This window comes from Pseudophryne corroboree, chromosome 1 (assembly GCF_028390025.1).
Source record: "Pseudophryne corroboree isolate aPseCor3 chromosome 1, aPseCor3.hap2, whole genome shotgun sequence".
Lineage (NCBI taxonomy): Eukaryota > Metazoa > Chordata > Amphibia > Anura > Myobatrachidae > Pseudophryne > Pseudophryne corroboree.
In genome coordinates, this window is record NC_086444.1 from 573,356,710 (window position 1) to 573,371,844 (window position 15,135).

The window sequence follows — 15,135 nt, forward strand, 5'->3', positions numbered from 1 at the left end:
AGGAGAAAAATCCTCCTCCTTTTCTGACCCATCCCACCTCTAATGCTGCCCTGCTCAGTGCTGTAAATGCTGGGACGACAGGCCAAGCTCCGCCTGCTGTATGTTAAATATATAAGGTTTGCAGAGATAGGCTGACCCTAGGTCTCCTTGCTTAGCTTCTCGCACTCCTTAGGGCTCCTCCTTTGAGGTAAAAAGATTTTCGCACAACACTTAAGGTCACTGGGAGAGCTGTCGGTACACTTTACACAGCAGATAAGCAGTTGCTCACAATCAAGCTTTCCTTTAATGCATTTAAGAATCAAAATATCTAGGTCTCCTTTTCTCCTATTGCTCTCTGAGAGGTTTGGCAATCTTTAGTTCAAGTGACAGGTTAACCCCTGACAACTGAGACACAATCCTCTCCTGACTGGAAATATGTTGGTTAAGTACAATATATATATACAGGTCGAGTATCCCATATCCAAATATTCCGAAATACGGAATATTCCGAAATACAGACTTTTTTGAGTGAGATAATGAAATCTTTGTTTTTTGATGGCTCAATGTACACAAACTTTGTTTAATACACAAAGTTATTAAAAATATTGTATTAAATTACCTTTAGGCTGTGTGTATAAGGTGTATATGAAACATAAGTGAATTGTGTGAATGTAGACACACTTTGTTTAATGCACAAAGTTATAAAAAATATTGTCTAAAATTACTTTCAGGCTGTGTGTATAAGGTGTATATGTAACATAAATACATTCTGTGCTTATATTTAGGTCCCATCACCATGATATCTCATTATGGTATGCAATTATTCCAAAATACGGAAAAATCCGATATCCAAAATACCTCTGGTCCCAAGCATTTTGGATAAGGGATACTCAACCTGTATATATATATATATATATATATATATATATATATATATATATATATACATACATATACATACACATACACATTTATATATACACACACAGTATATACTGCATATTTAATATTTAGAACACCATGATATTTATAATGGAAGCCCCTTATACGCATTGTATAGGTAATATGGTAGGGCGCGAATTTCCGTAACTGTGAATTACCACACACTGGGCGCATTACGATAGAAGGCGCATTTTGTTCATAAATATCATACTGTAACACATGGCAAACATTCCTAAATTTCACATAAAATACACATATCCACCAACAACCCAAAAACAAGATTTATGGTAAGAACTTACCTTTGTTAAATCTCTTTCTGCGAGGTACACTGGGCTCCACAAGGATAGACATTGGGGTGTAGAGTAGGATTTTGATCCGAAGCACCAACAGGCTCAAATACCACCTTCTTCCCAAGATGCATAGCGCCGCCTCCTATATCACCCCGCCTCCGTGCACAGGAGCTCAGTTATGTTAACCAGCCCAATGCAGTAGCAAGGAAAAGAGACGACAATTGCAAGTTGCCACAAACACCACCCTCTCCCGACAGGAGAAAGTGTCAGCGGCTATAGCCACACCAACCCAAAGAAGCTAAGTGCGTCAGGGTGGGCGCCTTGTGGAGCCCAGTGTACCTCGCAGAAAGAGATTTAACAAAGGTAAGTTCTTACCATAAATCTCATTTTCTGCTGCAGGGTACACTGGGCTCCACAATGATAGACATTGGGGATGTCCTAAAGCACAAGAATCCCGCGTCCAAAGGAAGCATCCTGGGATGCGGCAATACTGAAGGCATAGAACCTTATAAACGTGATCCGAGGACCACGTTGCCACCCTGCACAATTATTCAAGGGTCGCACCACGGCGGGCTGCCCAAGAAGGTCCTACAGACCGAGTAGAATGGGCCGTAATGTGAGCAGGAGCTGATAGACCAGCCTTCACAGAAGCATGTGCAATCACCATTCTAATCCATCTGGCCAAAGTTTGCTTGTGAGCAGGCCAGCCACGTTTGTGAAAACCAAACAGAACAAGGGGGGTAATTCCAAGTTGATCGCAGCAGGATTTTTTTTTAGCAGTTGGGCAAAACCATGTGCACTGCAGGGGAGGCAGATATAACATGTGCAGATAGGAGTTAGATTTGGGTGGGTTATTTTATTTCTGTGCAGGGTAAATACTGGCTGCTTTATTTTTACACTGCAAATTAGATTGCAGATTGAACACACCACACCCAAATCTAACTCTCTCTGCACATGTTATATCTGCTTCCCTGCAGTGCACATGGTTTTGCCCAACTGCTAAAAAAAATCCTGCTGCGATCAACTTGGAATTACCCCCAAAGAGAGAATCAGATTTCCTAATAGAAGCAGTTCTCTTCACATAGATACGGAGAGCCCGTACCACATCCAAAGACCGCTCTTTGGGAGACAAGTCAGGAGAGACAAGGGCCAGAACCACAATCTCCTGATTAAGGTGGAACGAAGAAACCACATTAGGTAAATAACCGGGACGGGTCCTAAGAACCGCCCGGACACGGTAAAATATCAGATATGGGGAACTACAAGACAAAGCACCCAAATCCGACACTCTTCTAGCAGAGGCAATAGCCAGCAGAAACACCACCTTAAGGGAAAGCCACTTAAGATCAGCTGAACCAAGAGGATCAAACGGAGACTCTTGTAACGCCTCCAATACCACCGCCAAGTCCCAAGGAGCCACAGGCGGGACATAGGAAGGTTGGATACGCAACACGCCCTGAGTAAAGGTATGAACATTAGGTAAGGTCGCAATTTTTCTCTGAAACCACATCGACAAGGCAGAAATATGAACCTTGAGGGAGGCCAGACGCAGGCCTAAGCCTATACCCTGCTGAAGAAAAGCCAAAAGCTTTGCTGTACTAAACTTGGAAGCGTCATAATTGTTAGATGCGCACCAAACAAAGTAAGTAAGAATGCCAGACCCTATGGTAAATCCGAGCAGAAGACTGTTTCCATGTCGGCAACATAGTTTGAATGACCGCCACAGAAAACCCTTTAGCCCTCAAGACGGAAGCTTCAAGAGCCACGCCGTCAAAGACCACCGGGCCAGGTCCTGGTAGACACAGGGGCCCTGATCGAGGAGGTCTGGGTGTTGTGGAAGTAGAATTGGACGCTCTGACTAGAGGCCCTGAAGGTCTGAGAACCAGTGCCGTCTGGGCCACGCTGGAGCTATGAGAAGCAGGATTCCTCCTTCCTGCTTGAACTTCCGAATTACCCTGGGTAGGAGTGACACCGGAGGGAACACGCACGGCAGCCGAAATTTCCATGGCACCGCCAGCGCATCCACAAATGCTGCTTGAGGATCCCTAGTCCTTACTCCGAAGACCGGAAACCTTGTGGTTGTGTCGAGACGCCATCAGATCCACGTCTGGAAGGCCCCACCTTTCCACTAGGAGTTGAAACACTTATCGCCGATATGGCCGGTAGATGGCGTTCCGCCCATTGAAGAATCCGTGAGACTAACTTCATTGCCAAGCGGCTTCGAGCACCACCTTGATGATATATGTAAGCCACTGTGGTGGCGCTGTCCGACTGTACTTGAACAGGACAGTTCTGTATGACATGCTGGGCCAGGTTCAACGAATTGAAGACCGCCCGCAATTCCAGAATGTTGATCGGGAGGAGAGACTCCTCCTTGGTCCACCGACCCTGAAGGGAGTGTTGCTCCAACACCGCGCCCCAACCCCTTAGGCTGGCATCCGTCGTCAAGAGAACCCAGTCGGGTATCCAGAAGGGACGACCCCTGCACAATCGTTGGTCCTGGAGCCACCAGTACAGCGACAGATGGACCTTCGGAATCAATGAGATCATGTGAGACCTGATCCGGTGAGGCAGGCCGTCCCGCTTGGCCAGAATCAGCCTCTGGAGAGGGCGAGAATGAAATTGAGCATACTCCACCATGTCGAATGCTGACACCATGAGGCCCGGCACCTGCATCGCCGAATGTATCGACACTTGCAGACGAGAGAGGAAGCAATGAATCCTGTCCTGAAGCTTCAGGACCTTCTCCTGAGACAAGAACAACCGCTGGTTGTGAGTGTCCAATAGCGCTCCCAGGTGCACCATGCTCTGAGCAGGGACCAGGGAAGATTTCTTCCAGTTGATGAGCCACACGTGTGCTTGCAGAAACCGGACCGTCACATCTAGATGACGTAGGAGAAGTTCTGGGGAATTTGCCAGGATCAACAAGTCAACCAGATACGGTAGGATCCTAACCCCTTGACAGCGGAGTACCGCCGTCATCACTGCCATAACTTTGTTGAAGACCCGCGGAGCCATGGTTAAAGCAAAAGGTAACGCCCGAAACTGGTAATGGAGGTTGCCAACCGCAAACCTCAGGTATTGCTGATGCGACACTGCTACAGGAATATGTAGGTAAGCATCCTGTATATCCAGGGAGACCATATAATCCCCAGGTTCCAAGGCCAGAACAATAGATCGAAGGGTTTCCATACGGAACTTTGAAATTCACACAAACTTGTTCAATGCCTTGAGATTGAGAATGGGCCGGGAGGCCCATTAAGCTTTTTCTAGAGCTGCTGTGAGCAGCCCTTCCTGTTACATTCTTGCACTGCAAGCACAAACTACAAAACTGAGCTCCAGCGCACGGAGGCGGGGTGATATAGGAAGCGGCGCTATGCATCTTGGGAAGAAGGTCAAAGCTTTTGAGCCTGTTGGTGCTTCGGAACAAGATCCTACTCTACACCCTAATGTCTATCCTTGTGGAGCCCAGTGTACCCAGCAGCAGAAACATAAATTTAATATATAGTAACATATGTTTAACAGCAACAAAGACACAATAAAGATTGTATACGCACAGGGACGCATTATCTCACCACGTCTGGTACCAGAATGATCGTCATTTCATTAGCTAATATCCGGTAGTAGCGAAGAGAATATAGCATGTTGTCGCAAGATATTAGCAGATATAAGATATGTGGACATAATGTGCATAGTAATTAAGCAAGCGGCAGCCAGTTGCTCGGCGGGATCCTGAGGGCATCAACAGTCACATTCCTGAGAACAATACCTTTGAATGGACCAATGGATCGCCGAGTTACGAAAATCTTTACATCACGGACCAATGAGAGAAGACTTTGCTTGATGTATTGTATGCCTTTGGTCAGACCGTATAAAATAGTGACCCAGAACCAGCTCTCTCTCTCTCACAAGACTACACACACACACTCGTACTCTCTCTCGCACACACACACAAATACACTCTCATTCACACAACCACATACACGCACACTCTTCTCAGAAGTCTTCTATCTGATGACTGGCTGCCCGGAACCAGGGAAATTTGCGTATGTATATTGGCTTTAACTGTAACTCTCTCATTGTGTTATACCTGCATTTGTGTTTTATATCTGTAATTGTGTTTAATACGTGTACTTGCTAAATGAAATCTGATTGTGCGTCGGACCACAATTAACAGTATATGATACTGTACTCTGCTTTATTAACGTATTAGCGTGCGTATAACCGCACCGGGGGTGCGTTACGCAAATAGACGCAGTTGCATCCGCAGCGAACTATTTTGTATTGTTTCAAAAATTAAGTGACATACATATATACATAATACAAGAAACATTTATAGTACTTACCAAAGAATGTGAAGGTGCATGCAGACGCCCACCGCACACACGGAGTCCCGGTGACCTCACTCCCGCGCGGACCCGACAGACTTCCGGGGGCATGGTCACATGGTGCACAAATCTACGTCATAGCACCTTCACATTCTTTGGTAAGCACTATAAATGTCGTTTCTTGTATTATGCTGGTTAATCTTGATAAAGGAGCACAGCTCCGAAACGTTGATTGCAGCTCGTTGCCAGCGCTTTTATCTCTTCATGGATATTAGTCTCCACGAGTGCCATCCCCTTTTCTGTTCCATATACATAATATGAGGAGGGGCACCGGAGCAAGCTGCTATTTATTTAAGACACACGGAGTGCCAAGCTACTTTTTTGATTATATATATATATATATATATATATATATATATATATATATATATATAACAAATACCACTGACTCATCACAAAATCTCCTAGACCATTTCCTTGCCAGTGGTAGTTTAAGAGCAGTCCATTTAAAGCAGGGGAGCCACACCCAGCAATGTTTGACAGTGCTTAGGGGTGGCAGTTGATGTGGCTCCCATATTTGAATAATGGCGTTCTCTGCAACAGCCACTGCAAGGAAGACCAGGAACAGAGTATTCTGTCCTCTCTCCTCCGTAACTTGGTATCGCTGTCACCATGCATTCTTTATAGCCCCGGCTGGGTGGGCTGTCTTAACTCACATCACCCCTTTTAACCACCTTTGAAAAATCTATTCTTAGTGGGTGCCTACGTCACAAAAGCAAGCCACTGTCCAAATTTCAAGTTCCTAGTCCTTATGGTTCAGGAGATATTGTGATGAGTCAGTGGTATTTGTCTTTTATGTACATACATATACACACACACACACTATAAAATAAATATATATATATATATATATATATATATATATATATATATATATATGAGAGAGAGAGACAGAGAGAGAGAGAGAGACAGAGAGAGAGAGATTCCTTTTTAAATTTCAAAGAGAAGGGGCTGTATCATGAAAGAATGAAAATCAATTATGTATGGGCCAAATTAATGCATTTTAACACTTTGGCCAATGCAAAACAGGCTAATAGCCTGATTTCTGACCAGTGGTCATTATCGACTGTCCAATTAAAGAAAAATGTCCAGTTTTCGTGTGGTAACACATAGGAACTAGGATAAGTATCCAGACCTATGTGTTATCGTGGCTCTGCGGGCTGCTTATCGGGAATTATGCTTTGCAGGCCTGAGTCACCAGAAGCATAATCTCCAATAAATGCTGGGTATCGGAGCTAATTGAGTAGATACTGGTGAATCAATTAGCTGCAGTAAATTGCCGCAGCTAACTGCATACTGGCCAAAATCTCTTCACCATGGAAGTTTATTATGCACAGTATATATGGTGTTTCTTCTCTACTTCTGGGATTCCTCTCACTTCCACTCTATCGCTCAGCAGAATAATTAGCATGCTTCACTCAACAGAGCTGCCTACCAAGGTGAGTATATGTCAGAGCTTTCAGTCATGCTCAGAGACTGAATTATATTTGTTCACAGAGCAGACAGCAGGAAGAGATGCAGTTAGCATCCCAACAGTCGGGATGCCGGAGGTCATGTGACTGATACCGGAATTCCTACACCACTCGGAATACTGGTGCCAGAACACTGACCGCCAACATCCCAAAAGGGTCACTGGGCCCAGGAGGGAGGCGGGGGGGGGGGGGGGGGGGGGGGGGGGGGTGTTAGCTGTAGCTGCCACCCCCCAAGCCTTAGCCGCCACCCTTTGAATCTTAGCTCTAGCCGCCACCACAGGGGGGTTAGGGAGGGGGATAGGGGAGGGATAAAATAATTACCCTATCAGCATTCTTATTGTCGGGACGCCGCCATCCCGACTGCCGGTAAAATGTTCACACCCATCAGGAACTGCTCACACAATAACTCCTTTCCCCTATATTCGCCAATCACCAGCATGCTCTCGCCTGCCAAAGTTTACTGCACATGAGTATCAGACATTTGTAAAAACAACAAAATACACACATGCAAGCAACAAGCCAGCCCAGCCTATCCTAGTCACAGATTCCTGCACACAAAATGACTGGGCATACCAATAAAACCCATTTCCATTTGATTCATATACAGTAGTAAGTTTCAACAGCAGCTGCAGTTTTTAACAAAAGCCTAAACCGCATTTGAAAGACAACATTATTAGTGATCACCTCTTTATCCTTCTGGAATGCCTTGGTCATCTTTTGTATTTCACTGTCAGATTCTGATCCTCTCCGTTTCTCCTTCTCCCACGCATCTTGTGCTTTCACCAGTTCTGTCTGCAGATGGGCTATTTGAGACTCTTTTTCAACACAAATTGCACTCATGCGGAGTAACTCCTTCTCATAAACCCCTTGCTGAGATTGAGTGCACTGAGGAACAGCGACAATGACAATAAAATCACTAAGCAGTAGAAACCCCGCTCTCAAATCAGGTAGGTAGCTTTATACTTGCCAGTTTGCCTTCCACCATAAACCAGCCAGGTGTATGCAAAACAGAAAAACTGTACTTCAGGACTTCTAAAAAGGAGGTGATTAATGTTCTTACCTGGTTAAATCCGTTTCTTCGGAATCCATAGGGGACACAGGATTTTACAATGGGTACACAGTAGGCTGTAAGTAGGAGTATGGGCACCAAATAGTTAACTTTTTTTTTCCTTGCAGCAGCCCAGGCTCCTTTTCCCTCTATACCGCATCCCTAGCCCCAGACAGGCCAGCACACACAAAAGTCCAAACACTCATAAGATGCAGACAGATGAACCTGTAAGCTAAGGGCAACAGGGTAGGCGTTCAGTGCCCCCTATGGATTCCGAAGAAAAGGAAACATAAATCTCCTTTTCTTCTACAGGTCATAAGGTACACAGGCTTTCACAGTGGGACATCCAAAAGCTATTCCCTTAAGGAAAGCATGCGCCTGAGCTGCGCTAAGAACCATTTGCCAGAAAGCAGTCAGCGGAACTCTGTGGGCAGAGGTAGCCGCCTTGCAAGGCTGCCTAAGAAGTTCCCACCAGCCTAGTGGAATTAGCCCACACCACGGCTTTGACAGGTAGGTTTGCCGCAGCGTACATGTGACGGATGATTAAACGGATCCTTTGTGTGTCAGTGCACCAGGAACAAAGCCAGAGGTCTTTTCTAGCCGGGAGACGCGCTTACCTGTCACCCGTGGCGTCTGGCTACAGCTTCCCTGTGTGTTGTTGAGGACCTAACCAGAGTTGCTAACTTGCAGCACCAGGAGATAGTATAGTGGCAGCACAGGCATCCTGTAGGACGCCCAGCGCTTCCCATTCTAAAACTAAAAAGAAATGAGATGCAAGAAAACAAAAGCCGAGGCTTCTTAAAAGCAACCCCTTTTAAACAGTGCCCGCTCCTGCCGACACCAAACTAAAACAGGCCTGTCTGGGGCTGGGGAGGTGTATAAGGGGAGAAGGAGCTTAGGTTGCTACTAGGAGAAAAAAGTTAACTGTTTACATAGTTAATGAGGTTGAAAAGAGGCAAAATGCCCATCGGGTTCAACCTGTATTCTGTCTTAAGCAGAGTTCATTATAATGTCCCAATTGAAATAATGTTTTATATTTAGTTATCAACTGAAAATCATGTTCCTCCCAGATTAAAAATGTCAATATTTTAAATGTTATAACCTTGGATATCTTTTTCAGTCAGAAATGTATCCAATTCGTTTTTAAAATAAGAATTTACTTACCGATAATTCTATTTCTCGGAGTCCGTAGTGGATGCTGGGGTTCCTGAAAGGACCATGGGGAATAGCGGCTCCGCAGGAGACAGGGCACAAAAAGTAAAGCTTTAGGATCAGGTGGTGTGCACTGGCTCCTCCCCCTATGACCCTCCTCCAAGCCTCAGTTAGGATACTGTGCCCGGACGAGCGTACACAATAAGGAAGGATTTATGAATCCCGGGTAAGACTCATACCAGCCACACCAATCACACTGTACAACCTGTGATCTGAACCCAGTTAACAGTATGATAACAGCGGAGCCTCTGAAAAGATGGCTCACAACAAATAATAACCCGATTTTTGTAACTATGTACAAGTAATGCAGATAATCCGCACTTGGGATGGGCGCCCAGCATCCACTACGGACTCCGAGAAATAGAATTATCGGTAAGTAAATTCTTATTTTCTCTATCGTCCTAGTGGATGCTGGGGTTCCTGAAAGGACCATGGGGATTATACCAAAGCTCCCAAACGGGCGGGAGAGTGCGGATGACTCTGCAGCACCGAATGAGAGAACTCCAGGTCCTCCTTAGCCAGGGTATCAAATTTGTAGGATTTTACAAACGTGTTTGCCCCTGACTAAATAGCCGCTCGGCAAAGTTGTAAAGCCGAGACCCCTCGGGCAGCCGCCCAAGATGAGCCCACCTTCCTTGTGGAATGGGCATTTACATATTTTGGCTGTGGCAGGCCTGCCACAGAATGTGCAAGCTGAATTGTATTACACATCCAACTAGCAAAAGTCTGCTTAGAAGCAAGAGCACCCAGTTTGTTGGGTGCATACAGGATAACAGCAAGTCAGTTTTCCTGACTCCAGCCGTCCTGGAACCTATATTTTCAGGGCCCTGACCACATCTAGCAACTTGGAGTCCTCCAAGTCCCTAGTAGGCGCAAGACACCACAATAAGCTGGTTCAGGTGAAACACTGACACCACCTTAGGGAGAGAACTGGAGACGAGTCCGCAGCTCTGCCCTGTCCGAATGGACAAACAGATATGGGCTTTTTTGAGAAAAAAACCACCAATTTGACACTCGCCTGGTCCAGGCCAGGTCCAAGAGCATGTTCACTTTTCATGTGAGATGCTTCAAATCCACAGATTTGACTGGTTTTAAACCAATGTGTTTTGAGGAATCCCAGAACTACGTTGAGATCCCACAGTGCCACTGGAGGCACAAAAGGGGTTTGTATATGCAATACTCCCTTGACAAACTTCTGGACTTCAGGAACTGAAACCAATTCTTTCTGGAAGAAAAATCGACAGGGCCGAAATTTGAACCTTAATGGACCCCAATTTGAGGCCCATAGACACTCCTGTTTGCAGGAAATGCAGGAATCGACCGAGTTGAAATTTCTTCGTGGGGCCTTCCTGGCCTCACACCACGCAACATATTTTCGCCACATGTGGTGATAATGTTGTGCGGTCACCTCCTTTCTGGCTTTGACCAGGGTAGGAATGACCTCTTCCTGAATGCCTTTTCCCTTAGGATCCGGCGTTCCACCGCCATGCCGTCAAACGCAGCTGCGGTAAGTCTTGGAACAGACATGGTACTTGCTGAAACAAGTCCCTTCTTAGCGGCAGAGGCCATAAGTCCTCTGTGAGCATCTCTTGAAGTTCCGGGTACCAAGTCCTTCTTGGCCAATCCGGAGCCATGAGTATAGTTCTTACTCCTCTACGTCTTAGAATTCTCAGTACCTTAGGTATGAAAAGCAGAGGATGGAACACATACACCGACTGGTACACCCACGGTGTTACCAGAACGTCCACAGCTATTGCCTGAGGGTCTCTTAACCTGGCGCAATACCTGTCCCGTTTTTTGTTCAGACGGGACGCCATCATGTCCACCTTTGGTAATTCCCAACGGTTTACAATCATGTGGAAAACTTCCCCATGAAGTTCCCACTCTGCCGGGTGGAGGTCGTGCCTACTGAGGAAGTCTGCTTCCCAGTTTCCATTCCCGGAATGAAACACTGCTGACAGTGCTATCACATGATTTTCCGCCCAGCGAAAAGTCCTTGCAGTTTTTGCCACTGCCCTCCTGCTTCTTGTGCCGCCCTGTCTATTTACGTGGGCGACTGCCGTGATGTTTTATCCCACTGAATCAATACCGGCTGACCTTGAAGCAGAGGTCTTGCTAAGCTTAGAGCATTATAAATTTACCCTTAGCTATATTTATGTGGAGAAAAGTCTCCAGACTTGATCACACTCCCTGGAAATTTTTTCCTTGTGTGACTGCTCCCCAGCCTCTCGGGCTGGCCTCCGTGGTCACCAACATCCAAAACTGAATGCCGAATCTGCGGCCCTCTAGAAGATGAGCACTCTGTAACCACCACAGGAGAGACACCCTTGTCCTTGGATATAGGGTTATCCGCTGATGCATCTGAAGATGCGATCCGGACCATTTGTCCAGCAGATCCCACTGAAAAGTTCTTGCATGAAATCTGCCGACTGGAATTGCTTCGAAGGAAGTCACCATTTTTTTACCATGGCCCTTGTGCAATGATGCACTGATTTTAGGAGGTTCCTGACTAGCTCGGATAACTCCCTGGCTTTCTCTTCCGGGAGAAACACCTTTTTCTGGACTGTGTCCAGAATCATCCCTAAGCACAGGAGACTTGTTGTCGGGATCAGCTGCGATTTTGGAATATTTAGAATCCACCCCTGCTGTTGTAACAGTATCCGAGATAGTGCTACTCCGACCTCCAACTGTTCCCTGGACTTTGCCCTTATCAGTAGATCGTCCAAGTAAGGGATAATTAAGACGCCTTTTCTTCGAAGAAGAACCATCATTTCGGCCATTACCTTGGTAAAGACCCGGGGTGCCGTGGACAATCCAAACGGCAGCGTCTGAAACTGATAGTGACAGTTCTGTACCACGAACCTGAGGTACCCTTAGTGATAAGGGCAAATTTGGGACATGGAGGTAAGCATCCCTGATGTCTCGGGACACCATATAGTCCCCTTCTTCCCGGTTCGTTATCACTGCTCTGAGTGACTCCATCTTGATTTGAACCTTTGTAAGTGTTCAAATTTTTTTAGATTTAGAATAGGTCTCACCTAGCCTTCTGGCTTCAGTACCACAATATAGTGTGGAATAATACCCCTTTTCTTGTTGTAGGAGGGGTAATTTAATTATCACCTGCTGGGAATACAGCTCGTGAATTGTTTCCCATACTGCCTCCTTGTCGGAGGGAGACCTTGGTAAAGCAGACTTCAGGAGCCTGCGCAGGGGAAACGTCTCGACATTCCAATCTGTACCCCTGGGATACTACTTGTAGGATCCAGGGGTCCTGTACGGTCTCAGCGTCATGCTGAGAGCTTGTCAGAAGCGGTGGAACGCTTTTGTTCCTGGGAATGGGCTGCCTGCTGCAGTCTTCTTCCCTTTCCTCTATCCCTGGGCAGATATGACTCTTATAGGGACGAAAGGACTGAAGCTGAAAAGACGGTGTCTTTTTCTGCAGAGATGTGACTTAGGGTAAAAACGGTGGATTTTCCAGCAGTTGCCGTGGCCACCAGGTCCGATGGACCGACCCCAAATAACTCCTCTTCCTTTATACGGCAATACACCTTTGTGCCGTTTGGAATCTGCATCACCTGACCACTGTCGTGTCCATAAACATCTTCTGGCAGATATGGACATCGCACTTACTCTTGATGCCAGAGTGCAAATATCCCTCTGTGCATCTCGCATATATAGAAATGCATCCTTTAAATGCTCTATAGTCAATAAAATACTGTCCCTGTCAAGGGTATCAATATTTTTAGTCAGGGAATCCGACCAAGCCACCCCAGCTCTGCACATCCAGGCTGAGGCGATCGCTGGTCGCAGTATAACACCAGTATGTGTGTATATACTTTTTATGATATTTTTCAGCCTCCTGTCAGCTGGCTCCTTGAGGACGGCCCTATCTATAGACAGTACCGCCACTTGTTCTGATAAGCGTGTGAGCGCCTTATCCACCCTAAGGGGTGTTTCCCAACGCGCCCTAACTTCTGGCGGGAAAGGGTATACCGCCCATATTTTCTATCGGGGGGAACCCACGCATCATCACACACTTTATTTAATTTATCCGATTCAGGAAAAACTACGGTAGTTTTTTCACATCCCACATAATACCCTCTTTTGTGGTACTTGTAGTATCAGAAATATGTAACACCTCCTTCATTGCCCTTAACGTGTGGCCCTAATAAGGAATACGTTTGTTTATTCACCGTCGACACTGGATTCAGTGTCCCTGTCTGTGTCTGTGTCGACCGACTAAAGTAAACGGGCGTTTTAAAACCCCTGACGGTGTTTTTGAGACGTCTGGACCGGTACTAATTGTTTGTCGGCCGTCTCATGTCGTCAACCGACCTTGGCGCGTGTTGACATTATCACGTAATTCCCTAAATAAGCCATCCATTCCGGTGTCGACTCCCTAGAGAGTGACATCATCATACATGTCGACACACACGTACCGACACACAGCACACACACAGGGAATGCTCTGATAGAGGACAGGACCTACTAGCCCTTTGGAGAGACAGAGGGAGAGTTTGCCAGCACACACCAAAAACGCTATAATTATATAGGGACAACCTTATATAAGAGTTTTCCCTTATAGCATCTTTTTTATATATTTCTAACGCCAAATTAGTGCCCCCCCTCTCTGTTTTAACCCTGTTTCTGTAGTGCAGTGCAGGGGAGAGCCTGGGAGCCTTCCCTCCAGCCTTTCTGTGAGGGAAAATGGCGCTGTGTGCTGAGGAGATAGGCCCCGCCCCTTTTTCGGCGGCCTCGTCTCCCGCTCTTAACGGATTCTGGCAGGGGTTAAATATCTCCATATAGCCCCCGGAGGCTATATGTGAGGTATTTTTAGCCAAAAATAGGTTTTCATTGCCTCCCAGGGCGCCCCCCTCCCAGCGCCCTGCACCCTCAGTGACTGCCGTGTGAAGTGTGCTGAGAGGAAATGGCGCACAGCTGCAGTGCTGTGCGCTACCTTAAGAAGACTGAGGAGTCTTCATGCCGCCGATTCTGGACCTTCTTCTTGTTTCAGCATCTGCAAGGGGGCCGGCGGCGAGGCTCCGGTGACCATCCAGGCTGTACCTGTGATCGTCCCTCTGGAGCTAATGTCCAGTAGCCAAAGAAGCCAATCCATCCTGCACGCAGGTGAGTTCACTTCTTCTCCCCTAAGTCCCTCGTTGCAGTGATCCTGTTGCCAGCAGGACTCACTGTAAAATAAAAAACCTAAGCTAAACTTTTCTAAGCAGCTCTTTAGGAGAGCCACCTAGATTGCACCCTTCTCGGCCGGGCACAAAAATCTAACTGAGGCTTGGAGGAGGGTCATAGGGGGAGGAGCCAGTGCACACCACCTGATCCTAAAGCTTTACTTTTTGTGCCCTGTCTCCTGCGGAGCCGCTATTCCCCATGGTCCTTTCAGGAACCCCAGCATCCACTAGGACGATAGAGAAATGCATATATAGTGTCCGCCATTACCAACTTCACTGGCAGGGAATTCCAGATCCTTATTGCCCTAACCGCGAAGAACCCTTTCCTACGTAGTGTATAGAATTTTCTCTCCTCAAGTCTCAGCGAGTGACCTCGCGTCTTATACAGAGTTCTTTTAATAAACAATTCCTCTGATAACTCTTTGTAATTTCCCTTTATATATTTGAAGATATTGATAATGTCTCCTCTTAGATGCCTCTTTTCTAGTGTATACAGTTTCAACCTAGTGAGCCTTTCCTCATACTGCAGTCCCTCTTAGCCCTTTAATCAATTTAGTAGCACGCCTTTGAATCCTTTCGAGTTCACAGATATCTTTTTTATAATGTGGTGCCCAAAAG

General features: G+C 46.3%; 1 protein-coding gene across 2 annotated transcripts in view; it reads right to left on the reverse strand.

Moving 5' to 3' along the window:
• The window catches only part of CCDC171 (coiled-coil domain containing 171), a 242,124-nt gene that overhangs the window by 105,626 nt on the left and 121,363 nt on the right, over positions 1-15,135 (reverse strand). For both annotated transcript variants that reach the window (XM_063914189.1, XM_063914190.1), the window contains one exon: positions 7,756-7,956. In XM_063914189.1, coding sequence (XP_063770259.1) covers positions 7,756-7,956 — 201 coding nt within the window. The remainder of the gene's footprint in view (positions 1-7,755; positions 7,957-15,135) is intronic.